This window comes from Manacus candei, unplaced genomic scaffold, assembly GCF_025592945.1.
Source record: "Manacus candei isolate 608988 ecotype Guabito, Panama unplaced genomic scaffold, ASM2559294v1 h1tg000003l, whole genome shotgun sequence".
Classification (NCBI taxonomy): domain Eukaryota; kingdom Metazoa; phylum Chordata; class Aves; order Passeriformes; family Pipridae; genus Manacus; species Manacus candei.
In genome coordinates, this window is record NW_026138051.1 from 6,037,087 (window position 1) to 6,052,555 (window position 15,469).

Consider the following 15,469-nt stretch of genomic DNA (forward strand, 5'->3'; position numbering starts at 1 on the left):
TGTGAAGAAAAGCATGTTGTGCCATATATTTTATCAAAGCCCCATATATTTTATCAGAAAAGGAGATCTTCCTTCTCTGTCAGGCAGATGACAGCTCCTGCCCTCAGCACTGCTGGCAGGAGGAGATGCTACCCCAGGTATGTCAAAGCTCTGAGGCTTTTGCCCCAGCAAAGACATCTCCCCACTACTTCCCATTGCCTCAGCTTGGAGGAAGTGCTTGGCTTTGTCTGGTTTCACTTGATGGCATATGATAGCCCCAGTTAGAGCAGAAATGAAGCCAATGAGGAAACTCAGACTGTGAAGTCACCGTTAGCACAGCTACAGCCGTTACAGCCACGGCGGGAGCTGTACTTGCACAAAAACAGTTCTTTTTGAGCCGGGCCACCTTCAACGCTGCCTCCAGAAGAGCTGGGGCATCCAGTGCCACCAACAGAGGCCAGGAGACCCATCCCAAAGCACAGTTCAGCAAAGGGCAGTATGACCAGCTCTCACCTCCTAAGTTTGAGGTGCAGTGCTGTAGGCTGACCTCATCAGCATTACACAAGCAGTATCCTGCACTTGGCAAACTCAGTGAGGCTGGTGACTTGTAGCTCGCTTCACCTCAGCTGGGCTGTGTTCAAAGCCTGCAATGTTTGTCAGGTTTGGCTGGAGAGCACTGGCTCCCAGAAGGAGCAGAAGGCAGGACTGGCCCAAGCACAGCATGTCACCAAAGCCCCATAAGCAGAAGGAAGAGCACTGCTGTGGGAAGAGGCAAGAACAGGGACTCACAGACAAACGTGGTGCTAGAGGAAGAACTCAAGCCCAGAGAAGAAGGGAGGCTGGAACAGGAAAGAAAGTGAGGGACTAAAACAAGGACAAGCAACAGCAGCAACAAGCTTAGCCCAGTAATTGTGCTAGGACATGGCAAGGAGGAGTCACGCAGATTAAATATGTGGTTTGACAGAAGCTGTCTTCTCCAAGCAGTCCCTGTCCTATTTGTCTGCAGTTCAGCTGGGAAGTTTCAACATGCCCTCAAGCCAGTAACCCATCACACAGGATAATGAGGACAGCTAGAGCCACTCTGACATAAATGCCTCAGCAGAAAACTTAAGGACAGCACAGGAAAAGGAGGGAGCTCCTCTTGGAGCAGACCCTGCAGAGAGCACACGGCTTATTTCAAGAGGCAGCTCCTGGCAAGGTTAAGATGCTTTAAGTCTCCCAGCAGCCAGGATGGAGGAGAGGGCAGGAGCACATAGCCCTTCCCCTCAAGAATAGGTTCAGCAGTGACCTACCCAAGCCAGCAGTGCCAAGGGAGCTCCTCCAAGAGCTGCAGGATTAGGCAGGCACACAGTGAACAGGGCTCAAGGCAGGGATGCTCCCGTCAGTTCAGCAGGAGGAACTCGCCCAGCAATAGCCAGATCTCAATAGCATTTGTCAGCTGATGATTTGATTACATAAGAAAGCTCTGCCTCAGAAAGGTCTGTCCAGACTGTACGTTTTGAATTCTTAAAGCAGAGTACCAACAGTCCTACAGTTCATTAAGATTGCACACAGTGAAAATCCAGAGGCAGCTACTGTTTCCTTGTCTCACCAGAACACTTGCCTTCATAGCTAACAGACAGAAATCCTCTCCACCCCTTCTAAGAGGGGTCCTGCAAGGATATAACTGTTTTTTTAACCACTCAAAGTTTGAAGATGCACCGTTTTCTTTTTTCACCTTTTTATTTCACTCCAGATGTGGCTTTCCAAAACAGCACCACTTCACAGAATTCCAACATGCCCAGCAGGTGTGTGCACATCTGTCAAACAGCTGGACAGAGCCACCAAAGCCACTCACCCTGCTCAGGCTGTCACCAGAAGGCATTTACACAGCCTTCAGCCTAGTGCTGCAGGTAACATTAGCCTAAACACAGTCAAATCTCATTCTTCATTTGAGAGATGGGCAGGTCAGGGAAAAAAAAACAAAACACTTCTGGCAAGTAGGAGACTTTCTCCAGCAAGAGAAGAGGGGCTCTGTCATCAGCGTCTCTAAACCGAAAAATAACCTTCAAAGGGATTCAGCTTCTTCCATTGCAAGGGGAATTTTACTGCTGAAAAGTTACCTACAGAAGAGTCTCGTGCTCCATCTCTTTTTGAGCTGGTTAGTGGAGGCATAGGGAGAAATGCTGTCTGAGCATGGAAACCCAGCCTATTTCACGGCCCAAATCAACTCCACACACTTTACAGGCTTAAAAAACCTCAGCATCCACCACTGCTGGCGGATACCGGCTCAGGCCAGAAACCCAAACCAAGCGGAGACATCGCCAGCCCCGCACACCTACAGCCCGGGCCCGGCCCGGCCAGAGCGCTCGGGGAGCGCCCGCTCGCCCTCAGCCCCAGCCCCCGCCGCAGCTTTCGCGAATGGTTACTCATTAATCAGAGGAAAACCAACAGCAGCCACAGCGCGCGGAACAGCACCGGCCAGAAACTCCCCCGGTGCGGGAGAGGCTGGGACATTCCCGGCTGTTACTGAGGAGCCGCGCTGGGATGCGCGGCGGGGGCCGAGCCCGGGCAGTGCCCCGTTCCCGCACCGCTCCCAGCGCGGGGCCCCCTCTCTGCCCAAGCCCGCCCGCCCCCGGCGCTCACCGTGGTGGGACATGGGCAGCACCTCGTTGCCGGTGCCGCGGTAGTTGTAGATGACGGCGGCGGCGGCGCCGCGCTCCGCGGCCAGGCGGATCTTGTCGGCGAAGGAGCAGCCGCCACCGCGCTGGATGAGGGCGAGCCAGCCCGGGGAGCCGCCGCCGGGCGGGGGGGCCCCGCTGAAGTTGGTGAGCGCGCTGCAGGCGTTGAAGGCGTCGGGGCTGTCGGGCAGCACCAGCAGCCCCTCGGCCGACTGCAGCGGCGAGTCCAGCCCGTACAGGCCGCTCTCGCCCGCCTCCCACCCGCTCCGGTTGCGGTCCGCGCCGCTCTCCCACGACACGTTCAGCCAGGCGGTCCAGGCCGCGGCCGCCGCCGCCCCGCGGGGACCGGGCGGCGGGACGGCACAAAGCAGCGCGGCCAGCGCCAGCAGCGCGGCCCCCGACGGCATCCCCGCACGGCCCGGCCCGGCCGCGCCGCCGCCTAAAGCCGCCGCCGCGGCTGCCGGGGGAGGAGCGGGGCCGCCCCCGCCGCGGCCCGCCCCCCGCACCACACCGCCCGCCGCCGCGGCCCCGCGGGGAACCCCCCGCCCCGCCGCGACCCCCACCGGAACGGAGACCCCCGAGCGCTGCGGCCCCGACGGTGGTGAGCGGGGTGCGCATCCAGGCGTCCCCCTCGCCGGATCTCCTCCCGGGGCAGTGCGGCACCAACACGTTTTTCCCGGGGGGACGCGGAGGGTCACCCACCCGGGTCACCTCTGACAAGTGATGGTTCCTGCTGACATCGCCTCTCGGGGCGATGGCTGACCCCCCGCGTGCCTCTCAGGAAGGGGGGCTCACCCCCTCCTTCACCACCCGGCACAGCAGTCCCCTCACCCAGCCCGCACCAGTGCCCACAGCCCACGGAGCACCGGGGGCTGGCTGTGGGGACCCCTGGAACGGGCGACCCCTGACGCCCCACAGGCACAGAGGCACCAGCACGTGGTGCCCGGCCGAGAGACAGCCGCTTCCCGCCGCCGAGTTCATGTTTGCTGAACGTTCCACAGCGAGCCATGACAGTCCTGCCGGGGAGCTGGCTTGTGGAGCACTGAGTTAGCACTATTCACTCACCGGCCATTGGTGCCCCTGTCATTCAAGAGATGCTATAAACCTGTCACTTCAGCCAACAACCCCTTTTTCTATTTATGTACTAGTTGTGTTTGCGTGGTTAATTATTATTTGATCTATGGAGCTCGCAACTAGAAGTCCTGTTTCTCCAGGGCCTTGCAGTTATTTCTAGGGCAGCCAGTTTGCAGGCACCAGTCCCTTGCTCTGGCACATACACGTTTTTGCCAGGTTGTCCCACATCAGGCAGTGAAGTCAGAGTGCTGGCAGTCACTGCAACCATGAGCGTGACAGGCTGTAGAGCCCTGCCAGGGAATTTGAGGCAACAAAGGAAAATAATAGGAGAAAGAACAACATTTCAAGCTCCTCTTCTCCACAGAGCCACTCTTCTGACTGAGAGGCTCTGTTCCTATCAGCTGCTCCGCAGGAATTGCCTGCAGCCCCAGGAGCTGCTCAAACACATCCCCATGCAGCCACGTGTCACTACGTGCAGGCTGGGACTTTGGGTGGGACCTCATCATTGAGAAAGGAATATTCCTGGGCAGTGATTGCATGGCACAAGATCAGCTGCTGCCTATGCAATTGCCAAATTAATTAGTGTAAACACAGAGTTCAACCCTTAGTTGAACTGCTTAGTTTTTCCACCAGGCTTTGGGATAAGTCTGAATCCATGTGGTTGATAACCAGGAACTTGCTGTCCACCTGCACTGCCCATTTCCCATCCCTTGCCCTGTGCTAAGAGCATCACACTGAGCGTTACACAGTCAAACCCAGCTCAGGTTTGAAGGCCTCCCTAGGGGTGGGGCTTCAGAACGGGTTCGCTCCACTTCAAAATCAACCCTGTCCACCAGCGTCCACCCCCTCCAGCACAGCAGCTACAGGTTTTGGAAGCTCAGTAGCCCAGGGAGATTGGTTTGGTTTTGCTACTGCAATAGCAGCGTGCAGAGCAGGTAATGAAGAGCAGATGAAGCAATTTGCTCAAGATCAATACTGCTAAATACACAAAGCTTACTAAGCGAACCTTTTTGTCCTAACCTAAAGAAACCTCTCATTTGCTCATTCCACATTTAAGTAAAAAACTTATTTCAAAAGTAACAGCTCTACCTATAATCAGAAGTAAATCTATAAGCAATCAGAGAGATGTGGTTTTGTTTTGAAACCTGTTCCATGTAGGGGCAGCGAAGAACTTAACACCTCCCTGAAAATATAACCAAGCTTTATGCAATCAACAGCAGCCAATCTGCTCAGCCTCAAATGCCTCCAAAGGGATGTTTAGCCCTGGTGTTTTCATGGAAGGGGCTTGGTCAGATGACTTGCTCCAGAGTAGGAAAACTAGGTGTGCACTAAAGTATCCCAAGTTTTTAAGCCATCTGAAAACAAAATTAAGATACGAAAATGTAGTTTGTGACTGAGCTTAGGCACTATTCAGAATTAGAACAATGTAGAAAAAAAAAAGGCAAGATCTAGCTTGCAAAGCACATACCTGTGCTGCAGACACTTGTAGGTTCATTTGTGTCCACTAACCTCGAAAAATAAACCAGTGTCTTCAAAGCAGACACCAAGGCTTTCTCTACATCACTCTCTAAAATAATTTGCAAGTGAAAAGCAGTACTAACTTCAGAGACTCAACCCTTTGGCTACACTGCACCAAGCTCAGAACTTAACAGCAGGGTCTTTCTTACTAAGCACTCAAGTCAAGGCTCAAATTGCATAATACATTGTTTTCCCCATTGAATTTCTGGAGGAGAGCAACCATCACCCATAAACACCCCTGTTTCCTCAGAGCCCAGCTGTGCTGTCCTGAACCCAACTGCAGAGAAAGAAATGGCCACATTTCAGCTCTTCACACCCTTTTACTCACCAGGATGCAACATCACGATGGGGTGGTTGCCTTTGCCCTGTGAATTGTAGATCACAGCTGCTGTTGCGCCCTTTCTGGTTGCCACCTGAATTTTTTCAGTAAAATTGCAATTGCCTCTTTCGATCAGTGCTATCCACGGCTCGCTCGTGACAGTGAACTCAGTATTTTTGTCACAGGCTTGATGATTCTCAGATGTTGGAATGCCCACAAGCCCCTGGGCACTGAGTCGAGGAGAATTGAAGCCATACAGGCCACATTCGCAGCGCTCAAACACAGTAATGTTGGTGGTGCTGTCGAAATAGAACAAACCTACAGAGGCCATCACAGACATTGCCTCTGTAGTGTTAAATAAAATTAAAAAATCCAGCAGGAGACAGAAAAACCACAACTGCTCGACTTGCTTCATTGCTTCTTCCTAGCAGTGGAAAATGTAGATGTCCAGATGTCTTTTCAGCTGCTGGTGATCCCTGTTGGAGCACAGCCTGCTGCAGAGTTGCAGCAGGAACCCGACACCACCCAGGTGAGCTCTCCAAGTGTCAGGGAGCTCAGCGTACGCGTTGCCAGGTCCGGAACCCTGTGGACACGCCCAACGATTGCGGGGTAGCGGCGCAGGCGGAATGTCCTGCGGCCCAAACTTCCTGCTCCTTCTGCACAACACACATCACTCTCCCCCTCCTTCTCTCCCATCACCCCACAAACTCTGCCTTCCATGATGCTTCCCAAGACAGTGCTCAGGTGCCCTGCTCCTGTTGCAACCCGAGTGTCACTGCAGAGGAACAGGTCACCTTTCATGCAGTTACATAAGCTCAGGGTCCTCACTTCAGGATCAATCTGTGATGCAAATGGCCTTGTTACAAAGGTCAAAAGTGAGGGGGATGTATTAGAAATTATTAGAAAATTTATCCTTCTTACAGACAAAGATAACCAAGTCATTCCCTGCATTTCTCCTTTCGCATTCTTTCAGCCATCTACTCTGTTGGGTCCAGCTTGTTCTGGTGTTTATAATGGAATGATTGTGCTATTCTTTTATACCAATGCAAAAGATGTAGAATCCTCTGAACTGAACACAGAAGCAAACTACCTCTGTCAGCCCATTTTCACATTCTAGCTTACTTTCAAGCACACTGAGGTGTTCGAATGATTATCACACAATTCTCCATTTCTGGCTGCAGGCTCTAGAGACTCTTTTTCTAATTTAGTCAGGGTCATATTCCCCAACAATTACTGGTATCACCTCTTGTTTTCTTAGATTAGAACAGAAAAAATGAAAACCTTACCAATGTGGACTCTCCAGTCCACAATGAAAATAAAGGACAAGTTGTAAAGTTGTCAAGACCTTTTTTTCGTGGTTTTCTGCAAATGTTATGCCGCAAACACAGTGGTGAAAGCCAAGAGAAGCTGCAATTGGTGGCACATATTGTGACAGAAGCTCGACCTAGTTCTCCAAGACAGGTCCTTGAAAAGAGGAAACATGACTCGGGAGAAGATTCCTGGAAAACTGAAACAGCTTTCAAGAAGTGAAACAAACAATGCAAAGAAACAGTCCAAAGTGTTTACATATATTAATTGATTTATTTATATTCTTCACTTTTCTGTGTTGCACTAGTTCTACATCCCATTAATTCCAAATTGATCTTACCTCTAAGACCTACGACTTAGCAAGTTTTGTACTCTTAGAAGTACCATTAGCTACATACAGTTTGCCTTCCCCTGTTTTTTTATTTTTTTTAAATTAGTGCTGGCAACATAAGAACCATCCCCAAGAATGGAAACATAATGCAAATGTAAGATTTCAGAGTACAGTGCTTTGGTCGGATATGAACTCTACAGGTAGGGAATGTGCTCCAATGGCATTTTACCCTCAGCTGTGGCAGTACACAGCAGCAAGAAAGGTGATTCCTGTGACGCTGTGCAGGAGTCAAGACTCAGTATCTTGGCTTACCATGGCAAAGTTAACATGCTTTGACAGACTCAGGATCAAAAATATTTTGGTTTTATACTTGTGTCAATAAACACCAAGTGAAATGAACCAGCCAGCAGGTTTCTTTGCAGAGAGGACCTTTGCTCCAGTGTGACAGTGGTGGTTTGGCAGGCAGGAGGGAGACAGGCAGAGTGGTGGAACCACATACTAACACTGCAGCACTTCAGCAACTGAAGTCACCATATTAAGTCCAGTTTAACTTAGGGGGGGTAGTGCCTCTATGGATTGATCCAGAGCAATAAAATTCAAAGTCTGCTACAAGCATTGAATATTCTCCAGGTACACACTGCAAGAGTAAATATCTCTCGTTTCCAGCTCTTGCCATGAAAAATTTCAAACAATACTCACGTAAAATAAATTTATATCCTCTAACGTCTTAAGTGGATGATCTGTATTCCACACCATTCCGATATTTCTTTCAGAGTTATTAAGTCCTAACATGCAGGATGAAGTGATTAATGTTTAAAATGTTTAAAACTAAGCAGTGCAATACAGCAACAGCCTTTGCTGCATTTTTATGGCATCTACCTAGGGAGGGGCCCACTTACAAAACCACTTCTGTTCTTCAAGGACGTGCTGTGCACCAGTCTGGGAAGGGCCAGCAACTGGCTCTGCTTTCCTGCCATGCCACGAGCACAGAAGGTGTGTTTCACACCAGCACAGCCTGAAACTCAGGGAATCTTCTAAGAAGTGAAAAAAGTTCTTTCTTCTGTAATTTCTTGCTTGTGTTCTCTGTTGTTTTGACTGGGCACCACTGAGAGGAGCCTGGCTCCATCATATTTACCCTCCCTGGCCTCATCAGGAGTTTGTACACATGGTTGAGAATCCCTCAAGCCTTCTCCACCCCAGCTCTCACAGCCTCTCCTTGCAGCAGCTCCTGCTGGTGGAGGGCTCTGTGCCCTCCCTGTGTCTGCACCTCCCACTGCATCAGGGACACAAACCAAGTAGATGATTTTCTTGGGCAATAAGTGGAAGAATTTAGTTTACACTGTGAGAACATTGACTTCGTGGAGGCATCTGGATGACTGTTAGCAGGGCCACTGACTTCACAAGGAATAAACAAAAAGGGAAGTTCATGGCATCTGCTTTTATACGGATGTTCTTGGAAGTTCATTTGTTTTCACATTCAAGTCCCACAAACTTTTCAGAGGTCGGACAAAGAGCCTGACTCTTTCTATGGGAAAGAGAAGAGTTGGTGCAAAATGTGCTGTAAACCATAAATTACGTTGAATATCACATAAACAATATTTTGGAGAGGTAAGATGGGGAGCCTGACCAAGATTTTATACCAGCTTTCAAAAGAAAAGGTAAACTCAAACTCCTTTGTCAGGCATTTAGGCCACAAGTTTAAAATAGGTATTGCACCGACAGCTAGTAAGTTCCTATCTCAAAATTCTTTTGGGAGAACAAAAGTTAGACTTGGAGGTTACAGAATATCCTGGAAACAGGTTGGAAGGAAATGCAGATCCACAGCCATTTCTTTCAGTTATTGTCAGGTTTGCTAATAATTTCTATACGACAGCCGAGCTGAGGTATCAGTTTGTTCCCTGCTGTACAGGACTTCTGCCAGGGTCCTGCTTTTCCCGAGTCACAGCGGCTGTAACCGGGAGAGAGTTGGTTTTCACTGGCTCTGAGTAAACGCCTCGGAGAAAACCCTTCAGAAAACACCTGAAAATTCAGCTGAGCCGCTCTGTTGGGCTGGCACCCAAAGGGCAGCAGGAACAGTGTCTCGGTGCCATCATTCCAACCCCCCGCACTCTCCCGAGGTTTCCCGGCGGGAGAACGGGAACGGCGCCGGGGGCACAGCGCCCCCTGCCGGCCGCGCCCGGCGCCCCGCGCGCAGAACGGAGCCCCAAAAACACCCCAAAGCACCCCAAAACACCGCGTTTAGACTCGGCTCTGTGCCAAAGACTGCATCGCTCCTGGGGCTCCCGTTTGCTTTTTACGGAGCGGTGCTGGAAAACTGTTAGTACAGACGCATATTCCATTTCCTTTCCGGAGAAAATCAAGGGTTGGAGCTGCTCCAAAGAGCCGTGTTTCTGCCAGCACAAGCGGAGTCTCTGCACCGCTGGATCAGCCTAATGTCATGCAAAGAAGACACAAACACCTGCAGAAAACCTTCCCGATTAGAGCGGTGATAGGACAAGGTGGAATTGCTTCACACCGACAGAGGGCAGGGTTAGATAAGATACTGGGGAAAAATTCTTCCCTGCGATGGTGGGGAGGCCCTGGCACAGGTTGCCCAGAAGAAGCTGCCCCATTCCTGGTATTGTTCAAGGCCAGGTTGGACAGGGCTTTGAGCAACTTGGTCTAGTGGAAGGTGTCCCTGCCCATGGCAGGGGGGTTGGAACTAGATAATCTTTAAGATCCCCTCCAATTCAAACCATTTTATGATGATTCAATGACGATGACGATCATTTTCCCGCCAGTGATTTGTGTAATCAGAGAGGAATGGGAAAGTAGTTACTAATATTTTGACCTCTAAAATTTTCCACAGTAAAAGCTCCTAATAAATCAGTTTTATCTCAGGGTTGTGTTTGTGTAAAACAACAAACTAATACCCAGTATCAAGGAAAACTGATAAACAGGTAAAAGGACTTGCGGTAGAGGATGAGGAAGGAGTCAACATGATGGGAATTTTTTTCTCCTCGTTCCTACTCCGCAACTTTAAATTATCTTGTTTCCTGCACAGCTGGACTTTGCCCAGAACAAACTATTTCATTCCTGTAAGACTAATTGGGTGTGTTATGATGTGAAACACACACGTAACATTGTACTGTTGTAACAGAAAATAAGGTTGGCTGGAAAGCTCTGTTGATTTTATGGTAAAATCAACAAGAAGGGACGAGGATGGTGAGAAACTTCCCACCAAGGCCTAACACACAGGCAAGGTGCTGGGATCCCTGTAGCCTGCACAGTAGCAGAGAATACAGATGATGGCTGAAGACATCAGGGCTGGCCCCAAGCAAGAAGCATCTTTTAACCCCAGAGGCTGCTGCTCCTGCTTTTTTCAGGAGCCCTCAGATCACTGTCAGCAGCAGGGCAGATTTTTCTTTCACTGCTCTGCCAACAGGGCATCTCATCTGCAAAGGTTCCCTACCCAAATGGAAGAGAGGATTAACCACCAAATCTCCTCAGACCTCTCTGGGAGATGCCACCATTGCAGATTCCAGCCAAACAGGAGATTTCCTTCCCCACCCCTGTGAACAACTCTGCTGGAAAAAAAAAATAATAAAATTCTCCAAGCACTCTGGCCCCTAGTGCTGTGCTGCAATGACCCCTCTGTCTCAGGCTTTCCCTGTTTTACCTAAAGGACATATGGCTGCACACTTTGCACTGAGAAACAAATACAGGGACAAGATGCTTCTCTTTTAGTGATTAGTTAAAGAACTCATAACACTGAAGTATTTTGTCCCCACTGTGTGTAACAAAGGTGACTACTCCCCTGATTTATAAACCCACTTTGCCATCAAATAAATCATACTATCTACTTTAACCCTGCAGCACGACTATGGGAAATAGTCTTATAAAAATCACAATTTGTCTTTGAGAAAACTAAATGAATTAAGAAAGATGGGACTTCACGTCTCATGAAGTACACTCTCAGGTGATATATCTGTTGCTTTCAAGATTTAAAATAACTTTTTAGTGCTAGAAAAAAAACCCAAACACTTTAAAAATCAGTATCTGCTTTCAGAGCTCATCATAAATATTTATCTTCTCTCTGGAGTCTAGTCTAACAGTTGAGTTGGTGGCATCACAGTCACACAGTGTTCCATTGCCAGGTCCCAATTCCCTTCTCCCCAGCTGACCTCAGCAGAATGGGCCACCCTGCTCCCATCGCCTTGGGCCAGCTGGGGCCACCACTGCTTTCAAGAAACACAGCTGGCACCAGTTTTGCAGCTACATAAACCCAGTACAATTCTTTCTTTATTCATCCAGTGTCAGTACGAGCTAGGACACTCCAAAACCAAACAGAAAAAAGCAAGTTAATCCGAATCTTGACATGCCAGCCACTGGAGTCAAAATCCCCTTCTCCAGAGGCAGAACAAAAGCTTTGGTTTCATTGCCACACAGTTCCAATAAAACAATTAAGCACCATTTGCAAGCTCTGAGTCTGTCATGGCGTCAGGAGAGTCAGAGTTGTGGCAGTAAAACCAGCCATTGCACTCTGAGTGCCGTACAGCTCATTTTTTATTGTGTTGGGCAATTCCTATCAGGCAAACAAGCCTCAAATCAAAGCATTCCTGGAGCAGCTCCACCAAAGCATAGTTCAAGGAATTGGCTATGTATATGTGTACTTTGTACTAAAATGCTTAATAGGCAGGTTGACCTGGAGGTACACACAGAAATAAAAGCCAAGCAATACAGTATCACAATGACGTTCTCAGACCTCCCCTCGTGACAGAACCATAGCTATTAGGGCCAGAATAGGGGATAATAATAATTTTGTCTAAACTTTCATCAGGCAATTGGGGAATCATAGGACAGGCTGAACTTAGGCACTATTCAGAACGAATAAGAACAATTTAGGAAAGGAAAAAGAAAAGCAATATCTAGCTTGCAAACTGCAAAGCACATACCTGTGCTGCAGACACTTGTAGGTTCATTTGTGTCCACTAACCTCGAAAAATAAACCAGTGTCTTCAAAGCAGACACCAAGGCTTTCTCTACATCACTCTCTAAAATAATTTGCAAGTGAAAAGCAGTACTAACTTCAGAGACTCAACCCTTTGGCTACACTGCACCAAGCTCAGAACTTAACAGCAGGGTCTTTCTTACTAAGCACTCAAGGCAAGGCTCAAATTGCATAATACATTGTTTTCCCCATTGCATTTCTGGATTAGAGTAACCATCACCCATAAACACCCCTGTTTCCTCAGAGCCCAGCTGTGCTGTCCTGAACCCAACTGCAGAGAAAGAAATGGCCACATTTCAGCTCTTCACACCCTTTTACTCACCAGGATGAAACATCACGATGGGGTGGCTGCCTTTGCCCTGTGAATTGTAGATCACAGCTGCTGTTGCGCCCTTTCTGGTTGCCACCTGAATTTTTTCAGTAAAATTGCAATTGCCTCTTTCGATCAGTGCTATCCACGGCTCGCTCGTGACAGTGAACTCAGTATTTTTGTCACAGGCTTGATGATTCTCAGATGTTGGAATGCCCACAAGCCCCTGGGCACTGAGTCGAGGAGAATTGAAGCCATACAGGCCACATTCGCAGCGCTCAAACACAGTAATGTTGGTGGTGCTGTCGAAATAGAACAAACCTACAGAGGCCATCACAGACATTGCCTCTGTAGTGTTAAATAAAATTAAAAAATCCAGCAGGAGACAGAAAAACCACAACTGCTCGACTTGCTTCATTGCTTCTTCCTAGCAGTGGAAAATGTAGATGTCCAGATGTCTTTTCAGCTGCTGGTGATCCCTGTTGGAGCACAGCCTGCTGCAGAGTTGCAGCAGGAACCCGACACCACCCAGGTGAGCTCTCCAAGTGTCAGGGAGCTCAGCGTACGCGTTGCCAGGTCCGGAACCCTGTGGACACGCCCAACGATTGCGGGGTAGCGGCGCAGGCGGAATGTCCTGCGGCCCAAACTTCCTGCTCCTTCTGCACAACACACATCACTCTCCCCCTCCTTCTCTCCCATCACCCCACAAACTCTGCCTTCCATGATGCTTCCCAAGACAGTGCTCAAGTGCCCTGCTCCTGTTGCAACTCGAGTGTCACTGCAGAGGAACAGGTCACCTTTCATGCAGTTACATAAGCTCAGGGTCCTCACTTCAGGATCAATCTGTGATGCAAATGGCCTTGTTACAAAGGTCAAAAGTGAGGGGGATGTATTAGAAATTATTAGAAAATTTATCCTTCTTACAGACAAAGATAACCAAGTCATTCTAAGCTGCAATTGGTGGCACATATTGTGACAGAAGCTCTAGTTCTCCAAGACAGGCCCTTGAAAAGAGGAAACATGACTCGGGAGAAGATTCCTGGAAAACTGAAACAGCTTTCAAGAAGTGAAATAAAAAATGCAAAGAAACAGTCCAAGGTGTTTACATATATGAATTCATTTATTTATATTCTTCACTTTTCTGTGTTGCACTAGTTCTACATCCCATTAATTCCAAATTGATCTTACCTCTAAGACCTACAACTTAGCAAGTTTTGTACTCTTAGAAGTACCATTAGCTACATACAGTTTGCTTTCCCCTGTTTTTCTTTGAAATTAATGCTGGCAACATAAGAACCATCCCCAAGAACCAAAACATAATGCAAATGTAAGATTTCAGAGTACAGTGCTTTGGTCGGATATGAATTCTACAGGTAGGGAATGTGCTCCAATGGCATTTTACCCTCAGCTGTGGCAGTACACAGCAGCAAGAAAGGTGATTCCTGTGACGCTGTGCAGGAGTCAAGACTCAGTATCTTGGCTTACCATGGCAAAGTTAACATGCTTTGACAGACTCAGGATCAAAAATATTTTAGTTCCTGCACCGGTGGGAAGCTGCAAGATTGCCAGACAAGAAGTTTAACAATAAAGTGAAGAAGAAGCTAAAAGACACCGTGGTCTTGGCGTGGGTGCGGGTGGAAAAGGAGCTTCGTGACTCTGGCCGGGACCGCCCTGGGCGAAACGGGAACGGACAGACGGACAAACATCGCCGGTGCTTCGGTGGCGGCGGCAGCTGCGACTCTACCGACCCGCTCTTGCTCTTCTTCCTCCTCTCCCTCTCCCGGTTTCCCTCTCCCGTTCCCGGTCTCCCTCTACACCTGCCGGCCCGGGCCTTGCCCCCGGCCCGCTCCGTCCCCGCCCTGGGCGGGCTGTGGCGCTGCTGGGCGGGCCGCTCCGGCTGGGCTGGGACGGCCGCCCTCGGCTCCGCCTGCCCCTGCCCCGACCCCTGTCCCTGTCCCTGTCCCTGCCCCTGCCCCGGCCCCACTCCCAGCTCCGGCCCCGCCGCCTCCCGGGGCCGGTGGGCCCACACTCTGCGGGTGCCCAGCCCGAGCCGCCGTGCCCGCTCCGGGGGAGGAACCTCGGCCCGGGGCGGTTGTGGGGCCGTGGGGACCGTGCCGGGTCCGGCCCGAGCGCTGCCGGCCGCGGGTGGCCCGCTGGGAGGGCGAAAGAGCCCTTCGAGGAGCGGTGCCGGGTGGGTTCGCTGCCAGGGACCCGCCCTAGGGATGGAGCCCGGGTGAGTGGCGGGGCCGGAGGAGGAGCAGGAGGAGGAGCAGGAGCAGGAGGAGGAGCAGGAGGACGGGCTCAGTCTGCCGCTCCCCTTGGCTCACAGGTGGCCATCAGATGCGTGTCCCGGCGTCGCATGTGGCAGTGGGGCGAGCTCGTCAGTGACCGGGGCCAGCGAGAGAAACCCGGGAGATGGCAGTGGGTACATGAGCATCTTGCTCGTGCAGCTACTGAGGAGATTGTTGTTGTCCTCCCATGGTTGGCTGGAGGAGGTGGCACATGTGTTCAATAGTTTCTGAAATCAAATCGATCTGAGGTGACCCCAAATGACAGTTTTCAGCTTGGTCAAGCTGTGTCTCAGCTGTTCTCTGAACAGTTCTCTTCCCTATCTATTACTTCACAACTGCTCCCTCTTTTTTCCCCCAGTGAGTTCCCAGCTCATCATGTTCTTCAAGTTGCTTACACACTCCTTCCTTTATATGTAAAAAATGCATACGTACACGCCCATATATAGATATACTAAAAATATATGGATGGATAGAGATTGCCCACACACCTCTAACTCTGGCATCACTTACCTTCTGAGCTGGTGGCCAAGTGACTTTTTCCCAGCTCTGTGTGAGTAGCTGTACAAGAGCTAAACTGAGCAGCATTTAGAAGCAGTTTAAAGATTTCTAGGCAGGAACTGTAGCTGATGACCATCTGTGTAACTCCTCATATTCATCAGGAGGGGGTGCTGGTTCTTTATCGATATGGA

The 15,469-nt window shown here is 49.9% G+C and overlaps 1 protein-coding gene across 4 annotated transcripts in view; it reads right to left on the reverse strand.

Moving 5' to 3' along the window:
* RNF128 (ring finger protein 128) overlaps positions 1-13,394 on the reverse strand; it is a 316,984-nt gene extending 303,590 nt beyond the window's left edge. For 2 of the 4 annotated variants that reach the window (XM_051787447.1, XM_051787437.1), the window contains exon 1: positions 2,605-3,083. In XM_051787447.1, the coding sequence (XP_051643407.1) occupies positions 2,605-3,046 (442 nt within the window). In that variant the 5' untranslated portion in view covers positions 3,047-3,083. Of the gene's footprint in view, positions 1-2,604; positions 3,084-5,559; positions 6,684-12,501 lie in introns of those variants that run through there. The other 2 variants (XM_051787467.1, XM_051787456.1) reach the window with 2 other exon arrangements.
* Between the last annotated feature and the right edge of the window lie 2,075 nt (positions 13,395-15,469).